Source organism: Eurypyga helias, unplaced genomic scaffold (genome assembly GCF_000690775.1).
Source record: "Eurypyga helias isolate BGI_N326 unplaced genomic scaffold, ASM69077v1 scaffold13608, whole genome shotgun sequence".
Taxonomy (NCBI): domain Eukaryota; kingdom Metazoa; phylum Chordata; class Aves; order Eurypygiformes; family Eurypygidae; genus Eurypyga; species Eurypyga helias.
Window position 1 is genome coordinate 20118 of NW_010268963.1, and position 19120 is coordinate 39237.

The 19120-nt window shown below is 37.3% G+C and overlaps 1 protein-coding gene across 1 annotated transcript in view; it reads right to left on the reverse strand.

The window, feature by feature from the left end:
• The window catches only part of LOC104514299 (dihydropyrimidine dehydrogenase [NADP(+)]-like), a 45753-nt gene that overhangs the window by 11138 nt on the left and 15495 nt on the right, over positions 1-19120 (reverse strand). Inside the window, 1 exon segment of the mRNA XM_010157931.1 lies at positions 3583-3726. Coding sequence (XP_010156233.1) covers positions 3583-3726 — 144 coding nt within the window.

Below are 19120 nucleotides of genomic sequence, written 5' to 3' on the forward strand. Positions count from 1 at the left end.
GGTTTGGACTGTAGGATTTCTCCCCATATCTGAAGACTAAATTAAATTTGCTTAAACTGTCACATATAATGAGAATATTTTCTGAGGTACTGTGATAAAGAAGGGATCATTATGAGCCACTGCAGGAGAGATTATTGCTGTGATTCATGTTGGAGCAAATACGTGGGAGAAGCATACTTAGAGTCCCATAAATTATGGGAGACACATGCATCGTTCCACCTGAAATACTCAACAGCTCCACATTTATGATGAAGATTATAATACAGTCTCTTCCAGGCAGGCAAGCACAAGCTAAAACTACTCGTGTTGAACCACCCAGATACATGCCAGGAAGGATCCACATGGTACATCATTATGGCACACCAGTGCTGTGCCTACATCAATATACCTCACCTGTCAAGAGTGTTTTATAGATTAAGCAGAGCACTGGACTAAATGCGGCTAGATACGTCCAAAGTGTTGGTTTCCAGCTGGGTGCTTATGGCATCAGCATAAAAAAACTTGCGCATATGTATGTGCAAAAGACCATATCTGTACACACAAGGGTGAAAAAAAGTTCAAACACAAGGATTTTAAGCTTGAGGATCTCTATGGATATTTTTCCAAGTGGAACAACATGTCATGTCCTAGCCAAGCTGACAAACTGAGTATGCTAGAGTGTTTAACCTACCAAACAGGGCAATCTCTACAGCAAGACTTGTGGAGTAAAATAGGAAGAAATAAAATAAGCAGATAAATGGTGACCAAATATTATGGTACAGGCCCTGAAGGAAAAAGAACTAAATTATTAGGAAAAAAACCACAGAAATATATAAGAAAAGAAATTAAAGTAATAAGGAAGTAACCTGAGGTAGGCAGATACATGTGTGGAGCTGTACAAAATGCATGTGTAAAAAAGAAAAGATCCAGGGCACATATCCACATATGGCAGAAATTCTGGTATTACAGACAAGTGAGAAAAGAAGAAACAACTCTGCTGAATATCAAAGTATGCATTTACAATTAATACTGAAAAATAGAGAAGATAAAGAGAAAAGTAATGGGGAAAGCTATCCAAAAATTAAATTATATTTTGGATAATCACAGAGAGGTTTTAAATCTATAAAAAAAGTCATTTTGGCAGCATGTGGAATTTAGACAAATGTTGGAATTTACATATCACCAACCCAACAGCGATTAGAGAGATGAGGGAGTTCTGGGCAAGCATCCGGAAATTTGCAGCAACCCTCCAAAAATACAACCAGCCAAAGCAGGAGTCATAGCTCTTTGAAGGACAGCTGTCTCTCAGGTCCAATCTGTTTTCAAGCTTACCTCTTCACTGCTCCAGAGAACTAGAGTTAGGCTGGGCATAGCTATAAAAGCTGACCTCCCAACCCCCTCCTATCCTAGTCTGAACTAACAGAATGTATTCTTTCCTCTGTCTAGTGGGTCAGCCAAGACAGAACTGCTTGGAGATGGTCTGGGATTTGTAATACTAAATGAGACAACTTCTTGGACAGTTACGAATAAATCACTCAAGTCCAAGCTCTTCTGCCTCTCTATGTGGAGAATTCTTTATCAGGGAACGGTATCAGATAAGTCACCTTTATTCATTAAGCTTCACTCAGCTTCCTTAATTAATATTCTGAATATTCCTGGCAGATTTTCTCCACACTATAATTATAGATGGATCTAATAATAATAAAGTTTATTAAAACCTCCCTTTGTGGTGGCAAATTACCTACTTCAAGCAAAATGCAGGTATCTTCTTATCTCTTAGCGGGCATTTCTTATTGCTGTTTTACTCATTATGGTTAAAACATCCCCTTCTAAAGAGATGGTCAGGCTGAAAGACTATCAGGAATCAGTTTTGGTGGTTCCTACCTTTTAATTGCTTCAGTCTTTTACAATCTCATTTAAATGAAGGTGTGAGACACTCGCCAACCTAATTTCTCTAGCTGAGAAGCTCCTCACAGACACCACATGGAAATATTTAGTGTTTCTGTAAACAAAAGTTTTTGTTCTGGGGAATTAATTTTCCTCTTCCCTGCAGTAGGGCCTCTTTTCTTCTTTTTAATCTATCTCCTACTACTTGTTTCTTTTTTGCTTTTGTACTTGGAGTTAGGCTTGATAAATTATTGAACTCAACTTTTTATTTATGTTTTTTTCAAGAGTTTATGTCTGTTTTTTCCCTCTTGCTAAACTTTTTCCTTCATTATTTCCTTTTGGATGGTATCAGTTTTTTCATTTTCTGCTGTTTTCAGAAGCAAGCTCTCTCATTGAAAATGCAGTTATTGGCTGTTGCTTCTTTAAAAAAATTTCTCTTTGTCCCTACATCAATACTCTACCTGCAAAGACAACAGAACCATAAAACCTCCTAGGTCAAATAGGCTTTGAAAATGCTCATCATAGTGGGGGGAAAAAAAAAAGAGTAGATTGCTGTTCTTTGGAACTTTTATATACATAAAAAGGCAAACCTTAGCACAAGAGGAGGGGAGCAATTTTTAACAGTGTGACATAAAACAAAATAAGCAGCCCAAAAAACTGTGAGAGTTCTATAGAACTGACAAACTATGTAACTTAAACAGGAAGGTGACTCAAAATTTCTCCTTGGCTGGTTTTGCAGTTCTACCTGTTAGCTTGGAATACTGCATATGTTGGTAAACTGAAAAATAATGATGTGTTATTTTGACCAACCGATTTTATTGTATTTTCTGTTTGGCCTTATTTTTGCAAGAATTCTTACAGATCTGATCATACACTGAGAGTTACCTATCTGTAGATATGTGATATCCTCACATATATGAGGAAGGCAGCCAACAAGCTCAATAGGTGTAATTTTCACAGGGCGTTATAAAAGGGCCTACATGAGAATCCTGATTTTAAAATAAAGATAATTTATTTTGCTCGCTTCTTTTTCCTATTCAGACATGAAGTTTAAGTAAGGTCTGAAGTGAACATCTAGAATAATTAGCTTTCAGCATTTCATTTTATTGACATTTATTGTCTACCTAAGGAAAGGGAAAAGCTATACAATGTATGGATTATGCAGTAGGTGGGGTCACAGGTTTTATTTTCGCCTTGACATTTACTTATTGTATACGGTTGATCTCCTACTTAGACAAAAAATTCTCCAGCTTTGAAAGTTCAGTCTGGAAACCTACAACACAGCTTTCATATGTACTGAATACTAACCTTTTCCATTGATCCTGCATGAAAGATGGAGATATTAGCACATTGCAAGTAATCGAAAGGTATCATGCAAAACTGAGCTCATACTGTAGCATTCAAACTGAAAGAAATTCTTAACAGTTCTACTTCCTTCTTCAAGGAACCCCTATCTTGTTCTATAATTACCGTTCCATTGCCTGAGTATCTTAATTTTAAAAAATGACATTATGGAAATACCTATACATGTACATCACAAAAAATTTCCCATCGATTTTGGTTAAAAGCTAGGAAAGTCTGCACAAATAGTTGTCTTTGATGCATTCTAACAAGCTTAAAAGCAGTAATAACCAACTCAAACTACCAGAAATTACTGTGCATGTCAACTGCCTGATGGCTAGTCATTTCTTATACGTAAGCATGTGTCTCTGTTACCTTGATTGCTGGAATGGGCTTCTTTGGAATGAAATGCTTCTTCTCCGGAAGCACAGTAGCCATGCTCTGTTCCTTCAGTTTAATCTTGTTCTCAGCTATTATCTTTTTGCGTTGTTCCAGGTAAGGCCCAAAACTAGGTAGTTTCTGAAACAAAAATCAGGTAACATAATTATGACTAATGAGCGCGTGTAGCAAAAAGGTGAGTATGATCCCAAGGATGAGATCCTAAGTCCTTGCTGAGTGCAAATTACTGCTTATTCAGGAAGTTGAAATTGAAATCAGTTGAGACTTTACCAGAGTGAGAAGTGAATAAAAATCAAATATAAACTTCAGGATCTGACTTGAAAATTTATATTTAATATTAAAATATTAATATACTAAAACAGAAGAACAGCTGAATTGCAGGTCAGCATCCAACAATCTTATATTTCCCCATTGCATACTAGCTTATATATAAAAATGTATCACGTTAAATAATTCAAATGTGTAACTTTATTTCTGTAGTATGTGGAAAGGGATCATAAAACTATCAGTTTACTTAGAAGGGTTCCACCAGTGTGTAAGATTATTTGTATGGATATCTGAATATATCAATATATGATTTTAAAGCTTACAAATGTGTATTTTGCATTCTGATACAGACGGATGTCTTGACCTGTAATAGCAAGGCTAACAAATACCAAATGAACTGAAACACATTCTAGTCTCCTAATTTATCTCTATGTCCCACTTTTCTGAAACATTTATTGTTTGAACCCAATTAAGCAAACTAGAGGAAGATTTCACTGAATTGCAAAACTCATGTCTCACTGAAGAACATGAAAGCTCTGGTTCAGATTTCATAGAACACGCAGCTTTCCGAAAGAAAATGTCCCTTACCTAGCAGAGATATGAACAACTGTAGTGTGCCGCATTCAAACATTTAAGTGAATGAAAAATGGTAGAAAACATGGATTTTTTGCTTGATATAAAAGACCATGCCCTTCCTCCCCTGAAACTAGTTCCTTATTCTGCAGAAGTATTTTATCCACCTAACTCAACCCGTTCAGAAGCTCCTGCAGTACTGCAGAAACTAGCAGGTAGTAACAGGGGATATATAGCCGCAGCAGTTTCTAGCATTAATTCACACTACTAATACAACCTCAAAGAGCATATAGAACAAGAACTGCTGTGGTTATCAATTTTTTAACATGGAATTTCAATGTGAATTTTAAAACTGGAATTATTTAAAAATTTAGAAATTATTATTTTTTAAAATGAAGTAAATCCATAAGAGGTTACCCTGCACTTCTGCTAATCCTTAGGAGAAAAATTCCTCAATGAGATCTGTCAGTCATGATATCCAACCTAGGGACCTCAGGCTTCTTGTTATGACAAATAAAAGCTTTCTTGGCTGCTGGGCTTTTGACACTCTGAACATACATCAAGAGGCTGAGGTCCTTGAAACACTTCCCTGCTTCTGAGGCTTGGTTTGTAGTCTCAACACAGTTTCAACTTCAAGTCCAAACAAGACTTTCAGTCTCATAGTGCTCTCCAGAAGAGGAGTCATCCTGCAGGCTAGGACTGAGCCATGCTCTGGGAAAATCTCAGGCAAACTCAATCTAGGCAAATGTTAGACCAGAACTGTGGAGGATGTTGCAGACCCCATCTGTCCCAAATCTAGGTGTAGCCTGAGTTTGCCCACTGGCACAGAGCTCTTGTTTTGTCTGTTCAATGGGAACTTTGTTCCTGAATGTCATGTTCAAAGGCTTTCTTACAGACATCAAACAAACTTTCCTTTCTGTGCAGTTGCCATACATGATCTTGGAAAGGAAATGTTCTAGGATGTCTTAAAATAAGGCTTTAAATACTACTGCACACAGCGGTATGGTAGTGGCCTTACATAGCCAAGTCAAATAAGACAGTAAAACCAGAATTATTTTAAATAATAAAATTAGTAGAAGGAAGAATTTGTCTAATTTCAGTCTAATCAATAGGCTCTAATGCACACACACAGAGACTCAATTCTTTATATGACTTTTAGAAAGCCTAAGACTTTTAGCAAAAATGTAAATAATAAAATTTCAATAAAAAGTGTTCGTGTACATCTGCTAGGCTGCGTCAATTAGAAATACATTTTGACTATGAATAAGTAGTAGCTGTGTCACTGAAAAATTATTTTCTCTCCATAATTTATGTGCTAATGCCAACAACTTTGGGATTGAGAAGACAGGAGACCTGTTGATAGACCATTTTTGGACTCTTCCCTGTCTGGCCAGGAATTGAATTACTGACTTTCAGAGTAGGTAGCAAAGCTAATTTTGCTGAGGTTTTAACTGAAGTAGTAGAGAGAGGAGACAGTTGTTCATAGCTTGACTAACTAAAGATCATCTTTGGTAAGAATAGCCAAATCTTTGCAGAGTAAATCTTTTACTTTTCTGTTCTTTTAATGTATGCCAAATCTCCTAATTTCTACAGACAGAAATACTCAGTATATTGAAAGGAAATAGGTGATCTAAGGACATGTGCAGAAAAAGAATTAATTTTTGTGTATAGGTGGAGAGTGAATTACAAAGGCAATTAATTAGTTTTCTAAGTTGTGAGATGGAAGTATTTAGATTTTTACATCTAACATAGCTGCCAGTTGGAATGTACAGCTTACATTTTGTAAAGTCTGCAATGCCATCAGTACCATAATTCAGATGTTTCGTAATGACATGTGTGCAGTTAAACCATAAAATCTGTGTCTTTTAAAAATAAATGAAACCATGATTAACCTAGCATCTAATTTAACATCCTCAACCTTAGCCTTTGCTGTGCACTGCTATTTTTCCATCAAGAAATTGACTAAATGGAATTTAAAATAATAAAGGAAACACCTAGGTCTTAGTCCAGGCTTGACCATGAGCTTCCACTGACTTAACAGAAGGTGACTGTTTGCCCTTACAAATGGTCTGGTTATTTTGTGTTTGGAGTCTAGTAGTTCACAAGCAGTCAAGCCAAATTTCATCAAACACCACTGACAACCAGCAATCCTTTCTATAACAATAAATAATACATGAATATGTAGCCTCAGGAGCTTAGGAAGGACTTATTGATGGTTCCCATTATAAGTAATGCACAGATATAGGGAACACTGATGAGACTGCTTATTGTTCAAAGCTGTGGTTTCAAACATTTTGGAGACAAAGTCTGTATGAAACTCCAAACAATATGTTAATGAAGCGAGTTACTGGATATAACAAAAAAAATGGAAACATGCTGAAATAACTGCTAAAGAGATGGGTGAGAGAATTTACATCAAATCACCTCTAATCATTGTAGGGGATATCTTGCTGAGCATATGGAAGGTATAATAGCACAATTCCCAATGAAAGCACAAGCACAGAACTTGGTGAGTTTAACTCTGCTCTTTCTGCAGTACCTATTATTATTATTATTTTTAATAATAATACATCCATACATCCAGGTACGTCACTAAACTCTCCATACACTGATACCTTTGTCATATCCACATCTGCCTAGAATAAATCCAATTAATGAGAGTATGTGAATTATAGGAAGTGCTTAGAAAATTGCAACAAGCAGAGTAATTAGATAATTCTTGTCTACTTATGTATCTGTATCAGTGATGTCTATAGCTACATTATTTGTATCCATCTGTCTCTATATAGCCATAACTCAACGTGTTTATATTAGAGGGATAACATCAAGAATGGAGCCAAAATAAATAAATTAAGTGGTATTATTTCATTGTTTATAATTGCATGAAAGCAATAATAATAACCTGGGAGCTTGAAATATTGTGCAGGAGTATTTTACATAAAGAAAGGAAAAATCCAAACCATCTTCCCCACCCAAGAGTTCCAAAAGCTGCCTTTTAACTGATGAACTGTGTAAATCTCCAGCAACATTGTGATTTTTGTTTCAGTAGTTTCTCCAGGGATTTATCATTGATGAATTTGTTCTCACCAGAAAAGCTAAATCCTACTCATTTAAAGATAACCGTATCTTCCACTAAAACTGTCTCTATCCAGATATAAAAAAGCATTACCCTGCCAATAGAGAACTGACAACATAATGAATCAACAATGAAACCTTAAGCCAGGAAAGCTTTAAGGTGAATAAATCTGTTCAGACTATAATTTATTCATGGATCAATCCAAAGGTAATTGAGCATATTATGAACTAAAAAAGGTGCTTGTTTCCTAATGGTAAAAAGTAGAGAGAATCCTCCACTTCAGATTGCTGCAATTTTTATGGGCACACCAGCAAGTAGCCTAACTATTGGAACAGGCTAGTGAACAGTGCAATATGTGTCAGACAACCCAGACTTTATTTCTCACTTCGAAACTGATCTGCTGCTTATTCTTGGTAAGTCTACATACGTCTCCATGATGTAGTCAAGAGCTGCTTATCTGGGAGCTGTCTCCTACTATGGGTCTGGATGCTAACTACTGTTAGAAGACTCAAATTTCAGCGGGCACAGCTAGGTGGTATCATAAACCAAAAATAATCAGGTCTCCTACAGTATTCCTGTGGATCTGATGTAGATCCTGCTGGCATACGCTGATGAGAAGGGACATCAAAAAGGACACTGGAAAATAGTGATTTTTATTAAAATGATTTTCAGGAAGCAGTGGTCAGAAGGTAAAGGAATAACTTACATAAACAATTATAGGGATCACTGGCTGATGGAAATTTAGGGTAGTGGTATCATCTAGCTATGAGGCAATACGTTTCAAAAATACTGTTTCCCGCATGAGTGAAGAATTTCCCATATTGAATGTAATGTCATTATCCAATTTCATTTATATTTGTCTCCAGTCTGAGGTATGAAGATGTGTATGCATTAATTCTCCAAATTCCTCTTGTGCACTTTCAACATGTAAACATCTTTAACTGACACAGTGATATCCCTCATGAATCTAGAAACAGAACTGAAGACAAATTGTCATATTTCACGTACCTCGCATTTTTCAGGTGTAGATGTTTCTGCTTGCACATAGCAAAACTAAATGAGAACAAGAATGGAGACTGAAAAATGTCTGACAAACTGAACTTCTAAAAGAGAGTTCAAATTGCTCTGCTAGTATTCTATACTGGTTGCAGTAGAGATGCACCAAAAGCCCACATACTCTGTAGCTATGCAAATGAATTGATAACTGTCACACCAAAACTTTGCCACATAGTGGCACACACTAGTGTGTTCGAAAACACAGCAGTGTATTAGAAATCAAAAAAGAGGTGGCTCTTAATCTTCCTTCTCTGTAGCTTGTTTTTCTGAAAAGGTATTTCTCCAAAATCACTTAACCAACAGCATTCACTCAGAGAAGGAGAGAAGAAAGGAGGAAAAAGTACAAATTCTCTACATGATTGGAAAGGACAAAGGTGATCAACTACCTTCACAAAATCACACAGTGTTTGAGAATGGAAGGGATATCTTGAGACCATCCAGTCCAAGTTCCTGCTCAGAGCAGGGTCAGCTACAGCAGGTTTTGCCAGTTTGTCTATGAGGATGCTAAGGGAGACAGTGGTGAAAGGCTTGCTAAAGATAACACCTACGTCTCTCCTCTCATCTACCAAGCCAGTCATCTCATTGTAGTAGGCTATCGACTTGGTGAAATGTGGTTTTCCCTTCAGAAATTCACGCTGACTACTCCCTTCCTATGCAGAACAGTTGATCTGTAGTTGGTTTAGCTATCCTTTCCACATACGCCTCTCTTCTGTGAACATGCAGAAACGCTGAGCTTCATCCCTTTGCTGCCTCGGCAGGACTACCTCTGGGAAGGTTTCTCACTGGCTTCAGAGAACAGGGGAGACAAGCAGCTGGGCAGGTGAAAGCTAAGAGTGAAACAGCTTGGGAGGCTACACAGCCAAGTGACTACCTCAGACACAGTTAAAGCTTCGAAGATTGCAAACAAGAATGAATAGCTTTGAAGAGGGTAATAGGTGAAGCAGGAGCCCTGAAAAGTGGGAACATGGTACAGAAAGGCAATCAAATAAGGGAAACATTAACATTTAAGCAAGGTAGACAGCTGCCCTCACCCAGGAGCTACAAGAATTTAAATCAGGTTTGTATGGGTCATTTTATATGCCCTCAGCACAAAGGTTTTAGCAGTGTTTGACCCTCATTTGTTCATGTGGAAACCTTCTATAGTTGACGTATAAAAGTTTTCCAGAGAAAGCATTTTCAATTTTTTTTTTTCCCCAGTTGCTTCTAGTCCTTCAAGTTTATTTTTTCTAGAGGCTAAAGTGCTCAGAATGGCTACGTATATCTATCCTTATTAGATGCTGCACGCATACGTGGTCTTGACCATACTTTACACTGTGCAACTCCATTCAGTGGTCTGCCCCCACCCTCTTGCAACTTTACAACAAAAATATTACTAAAGTCTCCTGAAGTGGTATCTGCTTTCTTCCTTTTTCTCAAAGAATACAATGAAACATGACTCAAACATTTCCAGAGAGGAACAAAACTCAAAGTCCCAGTACCAAAGAACAGCAACAGTAACAACAAAAGTCTTGTCACAATGTCAAGGTAGCTTGTGCTCCCTTTGGGTAAAGAAAACCCAAACCAACAATAAAGCCAAAAGCTGAATTCTGGTCCTCTGAAGGTAGCAAATAACACATATATTCATATTCATAGATATACGGAGAGAGTATTTTACACAACCTTTCCCCACTAATGAGGTAAACTGCTTAACTAATGAAGACTAAGTATGTATGGTAATGGAGAAAGTGAAGCTGCTAATTTTTATTCTTTTAGATGTTCTTACTCTTTCAAACATTCAAAACTAAATTCTCTTAAATAGCTGCTCTTCTCTGTGTTATTCTGGCAATGCTAACATGGTGTAAAGGAGTCATCCAGAAGGCAGTAGGGTTCATGTCAAGCCCTCCAGCAAGGAATCCTGCGAGAGTCCTCCCCATGGCATGTGGGGAGGCATGTGCCATGGAGAGGACTGCATACTTCACTCTATCAGTTTCCATCTGATAGTGAGTTTCTTGGGCCAGTTGTTCAAGACAAATTGCTACAGCCCCCAGAGCTGCTGTAGTTACGTCAGCAAGAAGCTGCAGAGCATTTGTCCCTCACATTAAAGGTTTCACACATTCTTACAGCTCTCTTTCTTAGATCTGAGACATTACTGGCATCACTGCCTTTAATGATGTGGAAATGCCTTCAAAATAAAGGACAGAACACAACAATTCTTCAGAAAAAAATAATGAACTCTGCCTTTCAGTTATTCTGATTTTTTTCTTAGAACTTTTATTTGCTTCACAAACAGCACTGTCTCAATAATCTGTAATTACTGCACATTTACTTGTTCCTGTAACCTCTGCTCCCCTCACTGCATGTGTATATACCATTGTATTTAGTTGCTCAACTATTCTGCCTACTCTTTAGACCATGATTATTTAAAGCGGGTGATCTAACCCCCAGCCCGGCAGTAATTCTGAGACTAAATGGAACATTAATGTGTGTTCTAGGAAAACATATTGCTGTGACCTCACCATGAGATATATAGTACCATGCTTGAATGTGCAGATAAAACCATTATTTAAAATAACTATTATTTCTTGAAAGAAATAATTTTTCTAACACTGCCAAAATTTCCTCTATCAGCTCAAAATCATAAACAAATTATTCTTCATGTTCTATCCCAAATGTTTGGGTTTTAGCAGCTTATATATACCAAGTGAAGGGACAGATTTTAGGTTTATAGGCTTACTATAGTGCAGCAAAAACTTACATTCTACAAATGTACTGAAGTCATGAAATATTCATCAATAAAACAAAAAGGAGTTAATATTTGAAGCAAGCTTAGACATTATCAAAAGCAAGGATGACATAGATGATAAAGAAAATGTTACCTTTTGGGGCAAAGAAAAGAAGATACTGATACACATTACTGTGATACTTCATGAACATCTGGCAGTCTGCCACTTAATAGGCAACAGCTTCTTCTCTAAACAGATGAGACTTGAATTCATCTGGGATTCCTGCAGTACAGTATGTGCTTAACTTAAGTACCTGCTTTCTGTGATTTCCATAGATTACCATATTCATGACATTGTGGAGTGAAAAGCATTCTTCTCACTCTCTAACCAGAACATGCAAAAGAAATTAAAACATTGGCAGGCACTTTGTCTGCAGGTTGTTGGACATGTGAGGAAAGGACTTTCCACCCATTTATGCAGCTAAGCAGCAGTGTAAGAAAGATGTCAGCAGAATGGCTATTAACAAGTTTCTGTCAAGCAAGCAAATATAACTGTATTCAAATGTGTTTAGGAAATGTGGATCAGTATCAGTTGAGCCTTAATACTGGGAAAAACTTCGTACAAACAAGATTTTGTACTTTTATTCATAGTGAAGGAAAAATACATCAGTCCAGTGTTCAAATTTTCATGTGTAGCTATATACCATAGTGTATATATATCCATACATTCAGCTTAGGTGTTTATCATATCAGTGTTGTAAATTACCTGAACATATGAAAAAATGCCACTGCTAGATAGTTTTACCCACCTTCTCCTCCAAGCTGACTGGTAACTGAGCCGTTCAGAACATCCCTAAAACGATCTGCTTCTTTGGGTTTAACCATCCTTTTCTGGGGGTACATGTACTGAGGAGATTGAAGTCTAGCTGTACCAAATAACTGTTTTCTATGTCCTTTCAAAGAAGTTTCGTAGGTGCTAGCTAGACTATTAAAATGGAAAAATACATTTTTTTCTTACAACTATGAGAAAGCATGAATATCCTTGCTGCTATGGCTACATTAGTGGTTACCAATCAACCTGTCAGTCCTAGATGCTGCTGACCCAGTAAGGTGAGCAGAGCTGCATTAAGCTGAATTTGCTAATTCCATTTGTGCTAAATGTGCTGGGTCAGGTACCAGAAGCAGCCTAGCTCTGTTTCTAGAACTGTGAAGCCCGGTAAAGCTGCATTTAAACTGCTTACATGACCTATATGAACCTGTTCAAAAGTAACCTGACACTACCACGAAGCCTGAGGGCAAATACATCCTGTGGGCATGAGGAGGGGAAAGGCATGCTATCTACATCCTCTAGCCCTCCCATACTCCCTTCCAGCATCTCCCTGGCAGAAATACTGCTCTAGACAACCTGCAGTACTTAGACATAGAAAGCCTATGTATGCACCATGGCCATATAAAAAGAATGCAGTCTAATCAGCCATGCCCATCAAATTTGTACTCTCAGGGGAATAGGAGACTAGGCAGAGAGGGCAACCAGCAACCACCTCTTCCAGGCTCTGGAAGAAACCAAGATTCTGAAAGACACTCTATAAGGCTTTGAGTACATTCAGTAAAATAATCCCTGCTGTCACTGTGTGCAAAGAAAAGTGTATTTTCAACATTGCTGTATGTGTTTTAGCTGCAAATTTACCTACCAAACACTTTTTGCTAACAGCTAAACCTTGCTCAAGTGGTAAGAGCATACAGTTTTTCCATCTGCTGGAATACTTGCAGATTTTCGTTTTGGTTTTGTTTTGATTTTTGTTTATCCTGCCTTTTTGTTTTGATGTATTTTTTTTTTTTTCACAGAAGCTCCAGATTTATTACCGACTTGCCTACACTGTAAAGAGCGTATCATTTCATTGTATCTAAAAATAAACTCCCCTTTCCACTGGTAGATTACACATCACCTAACTATACATATTATTGTACTAATAGATTACTTAAATGCAAACCACTGCTAATAATTCCTAAGCAAACCTTCTTCCACTTTGGATTCATTGTAATCCATCTCTTATGGCAGATGAACTACAGTGCTTATTCTCCTTCTGCTCAGACTACAATGCTTTCCCTCATTCATCTCACACACAGTAATCCTTCAATCTCTACTTCACACAATTCTAATTTAAATGTAAAGTATTCTGTGCAGACAAATGAGCTCTAGTCAGCTCCTGCAGTTATGACCAAGGAACCTACCACTGCCTTTTAGAGTCTTCACACTTGATAATACAATGATTTTTATCATCACCTCAATAATCTAAACTCTTTAAATTTCATGCTAAGGGTCATAATACAAATAGTTCTGGTATTAATAGTAAGTGCTTCCACCCCTAGATAGTCAAAACTCCCACTTCAATTGGCAAGAGGTAGGATGAGAAAATGCTGAATGTTCTCCTGTGAAGAGTTTGGGTATTCTGGTTTGATTAAGGCCTTCCAACAGTTTTGAAAATGTGACAAATCAACACATAACATATGATGTTAAAAAAAGTTAGGAGAATCTAGCCAGATGGTAAAATTAGAATGGTCCACCAAAAGAAAGTGATGATGAAGAATATTGGTAATTTGAAGTGATCAAAACTTTTAAACAGATCTGAAAAGAAATAAGTAATTACAAAAATATTTAAAATGAATATTACATCAAACACTTTATGAATAAAGTATCAGTAAAGCATTACAAAAGTGATACCCTCACTGAACTGATATAAATGCTTCCTGTATCACCATCAAGCAGTGAGGAGATGTCAATGTATAGGTACCAAAGTAACAGAAGCTATCTAAAAACCTAATGTAGACAAACAGGAAAGTGGTCCTTAGAATCAACCTTCCAAATTCCACACAGTGCCTCTCTTGCATATTTATCTGTCTTTATAACAGCTAAAGTATAATATCTAAAGTATTATTACATTCTGAAAATGACATTACAATGGTCATACATTCTAAAATGCTAATTTGATTAGATATTCACTCAGGTCAATCAGAGGAAGAATTTGATTTTTAAAAATCTAACATGAAAATCATTAGACATACAGATCATAGGCTTACATCACTATTTTTTTTTAAACTATCTTGTTTTAAATTACTATAATAGCTTTAAAATGAGTTCTGATCATCTTGTTACTACAAGAGTCCACTCATTTGTATGCGCAGTTAGACTTGTGTTCAGCTTGCCCTCTGCTATTAGATATAACCACAATCACAGATTGCTCCAACAGGCTGTCCACTGTTCACTGCTTATGTGCTCCTTACAGACAAACAATGGAGATACATAAATCTTTCCTTTCCACATCCTTTTGTAGCCCTTTGTGTACTCATTGGGCTATTTTGCAGGCCAAAAGGATTGGCATGGCAAAACAAACTCTATCATACAAACTATATCATTTATACTTGCAAAGAAACTCTTGACCTGATCCTACAGGCTTTTACACGTGGCTGACCTTTAAATGTGCAAGTAGTTACACTGATCAAGGTTAAGCCTCCATGCAGCAACTGGTGGAACTGGGACCACGTCTCACTGGCAGGCCACAGCCAACCCACTCTTCTCGTACATCCACACATGGTTCCATCTCACTTTGTTACAGTAGTTACAGGTGCCCGGTGAAAGATAAAACGGAGCCTACAGTGTATAACTCTTTTGCATTATTTGAAAAACTGTCATATCTTCAGGTCTTCTGCACCCAGATAGTCCCGATAACATACCTCTTCATGCAAGCCCTCAGAGCTTCACTACTCAAAAACCTGCAATATTTTAAAATCTCATCCTCATTTAAACGGTAAAAACAAAATTATTTTTAATTCTTGACATAATTGATCTGGTTAATTTTATCCCAGATATTTATAGTGATTAAAACTACACCTCAAAAAAAAAAAATCATCTGTAGCTATTTCAACCATAAGACAGAAAGGGAAACAAAATTTTCTACTTAGTGCAGCTTCTCCACATTAATGCTGTCTACAACAGTGCTGCTGCTGTTGTAAAGGTCACAGAAGACTTAATTTATATTATTATAGATAATCCATGTCAGATGTCTGGCTAACTTTTTTTCTCCATATTTTATAGAGGTGCTGTGTATTCTGATGGATAATACTCCTTGGAGAGCTTAATTCTAAGTGCTTACAAAGGCAGGAGCAGTCGCCACACAGGAGAGATGTGCTGCTTCTCCTCAGGAAGGCCGGGACCGTTTCCTGCCTCCAGAGAAGATGCAGTGAATGGTCCTGCATGAGCAGTAAGCCTGTTCCCAAATATCCACTCTTTCTGTGTGCAGACCTCTTCGATGAGCCATGACACCATAGCAGGACAAACTACTTCCTATCAAGCGTGCACCTGGAGTGGGGCAGGCTGGGAAATGAGACAGGGTAGCAAAATGCTGCTTAGCTACATGGGCTTCACGGATAACCACAGCACAAAGGCAGCTCACAGCTGTGAAGTATTTAAGCAGCACTTGAGTTTGCTGGAGATAGAGCATCGTTTTCTGACTTTTTGTATGTAAATTTTTTTAATTGTTTGTCCCACTTTAGTCACATGCTTCATTCATTCACTCAACTTAGCAGAGTATTTGTGTATTTTCTGTATTTCCTGCTATTTTAATTTGTTCAACTTTTCTTCATAATTTACATTGTCCTGCTGGTGTTTTGTTTGTTGAATTGTGTAACATTACGCTTTACATTTCTGTCAGAAGTTTTAGATTTTCACAAAATGCCAACAAAGTCTCTGTTATCCAGCATTTACTGACGTTCAGCTGTCCAGCTGGCATCAAAACTCTTCTCTGCTTTTGTGCTGTTGCTCTAGTTTAAAGTTCATGCTTATGCAAATGTCACCAAAAGTTGTTGGGTTTTTTTCTCTTGTGTAGTGAATCAGAGCCAGATATGTGCAAAATTACATCTTCTGAGTTAGTTTGTTTTCCTGTTGTGGTGCATTTTTTTCTTTTCGCTATTGTAAGCAAGCTTTGGCAAAACAATCCTCTTGCCAATGCAAAGAATCCCATATGCGAGACAATTACCAGTAGATTTCTGTTCTCTGCTGTGTGCTAATGCATTTATGTTTGCAAAAAAATTTTTCCTTGTCTATGCAAACATTTTATTTTCTGAGTGGTTAACGGCTTCTATCTCTGCTCCACTGCTGGTTGGCCTCGGCTTGCTCGCTAATCATGCACATTAGCTCTGCATTGCTGCATGAGCTCTCCAGGTGCCTCTACATTAGTGTTTTAGTTTAGATCAGGAGTACACCCTTGAAGTGAATCTCCTGATTATCATTTTGGTTCGTGTGGCAGAGAAGTCTCAGGGAACATAAGCTGGATTTTATTTTGGATGAAATGAAACCTGAATGTGTGCTCCAGGAGTGCACCTAAAACGAGCTCCCGCTGCTAATGGGCATATTAGCTCAAGAGACCAGACTAGGGCTAGAACACAGTAAAAAAACCTAGAACACTTATTGTATGGACACCAGTCTGCAGCATCAACCATTTAATTCTGCAACTCCAGTCCTATTTGGCCTATTTGTCTGCAACACTTCTTAAGTAGCCCAGTTTCTGAATGCTCTCATTTGAATCACTGCAACTTTGTCCCACCTACAAACTGAATTAATCCATTAAGATGTAATGAACTCACAGATTAGATGTTTTATAACATTTTGAAAGACAGGGATTTTTTTAGACTGTCCATACTTGGATAAAACCTATATATATATATATATTAGTCACACCATTCCAAAAAATACGTATATTAGTCACACATTCATATTATATTACATTACATCCTATTATATTTTAGATTGAAGATATTTCTGGAAATTTTTCTAAAAATTCTCACTGATTTTCTTCATTTTGGAACCTCAGGTTGTGAGAGCTCTTTTTCCTAGTACCATTTTCACTAACATCCAATATAGCTCATTTTTATGTCCATCTGTCTATCTTTCATGCCCATTTACATACTACCATAATCGTTGCTTTCTCTTTTTCTTTCTTTCTTTTTTTTTTCCCCCCCCTGTCTTTTGCAAGGCACTCAGTCTATATCCACAGTAGTAAATCAGTGCATGGGAATGTTCTTGGGCACAAGGATGTTGTCATCCACCCTAACAAAGCATTACAACATTTTCTTGCCCGCTTTTGGCCTATGCGGACTATCAGTGTCCCAGGAAATTCCTGGAGAGGCTTTGGAAGTTGGCATGCTCCAGGAGCCGTTCCTGGCAGGCAGCCTGCCTGCAGACATCCTGCTTTGGAGACTAACAGCTTCTGATCATTGGCACAGGCTGCTCAGTGCCAGCTGGCCTAAGCACCTAGAAATATTCCCGGGCACATTTAATTTGAAAGTACAGACATATCTCCCCTTTCTGAAGTTAGGTGCCTATAGGAATCTAGTCACTTCTGATGTCAGTGCCCTGGCAGAATGAAGTGAAAGAGCATAAATTCAACTAGTTTCAATACATCTTATTCTCTGTTATCAGGGACTTTCTGAACTAGCATTACAAAGCTTAATGCATAACAATAAAAAGTATGTCCTAGTGTGGAGTTATTTATCTCAGATATCACTACATTTTTTTTAAATTTTAAGGACTTCTCTTTTGTCCTTTTTTGCAAAACTAGAAATACAAATACAACTTTAAAAAGCCAGGAAAATAAACAGTGTTCCAGCATGAGCCAAAGTATGAGCCGTATCTTCAACCTAGTCTTAAAGCAAGTTCCTGCACTGGGTGTGTCCTTAAAATAAGGATTTCTCTCTTCTACTGCTACTTACACAGGATTCCTTTCACATTCTGCAAAATGTTGCTGTAGTCTTATTTACAAAGCAAAGCAACCTCAGGATGCTATAAAGTTTTCTTTTTAACACTTCAACTGGTGTCAGTGATACTGATACTGACACTGGTGCAGATAGATCATAAAAACATAGTATTTTGATTTAACTCTCCCTTTAAGTGAAATAACAGCCTTAAAAAGTTAGTGTTGATGATTACTTCCATGGGAACTCAGCTTATTAAATATAATTTGTTATCAATTGTTTTTTCCTTATGAAAACTTTGCTTTGAAGTCTTTAAACATTTCCCCACAGAAATGAATAGTTGTGGTGGTCCACTGACTCCTTTTATAAAGATGAAACTGGTCTGAGATATGTGAAATATTTGGCAGGTCCTAATGAGACTACTGGGTGTATGGATCATAACTGAAGACTAGCCCAGACACCTAATTCCTCTTTTCAAGAATGAGAAATACTTTGAGAATTTTGGTTATAATGTCTTACTTTTTTCTTGAAAATAATACAAATCGAATATGCACAGAATCAGTCTGGGCAACGGAACTGGGAACTAATTTTCATTTCCTTTCAGTATTTAATTAGGTTTCTTGAGCCTGCCTCTCAGTGTGTCTGTTTCTGTTCCAAAAGGCAAAAGAAAAGAGTTAAAATAGACTCTTGTTTCCTACTGATGACTTCCCTTGCAAAGGTTTTATGCCACCTTTATCATTAAAATATCCCAGCAGTATCTGTTAACTAATGAACCCCTACCTCACATGGCTCACTTGCTCTCTCATTCTCATTTTTTGCATATGGGAACGGATGCTTTGTTTTGGTAAGATTTTAGTAATTTCTTTCCTGTAAGAGCAGAAGCAAGCAGCAACACAGATACACTTCTGAACATAGAAGGCAAAGTGGGAAAAGTGCCTTTTACTCTTGGGGTGAAAGGCAAAGGCACTAACTGAGTCTTACATCCTGTGGGAGCATATTCCATGGTTGTAGACATTCCCCTAAGCCAACTCAGTCACCTCACACAGCAATATTATAAAAAGAGCTTTGCTGAAAATCTAGCAAACACAAGAAGT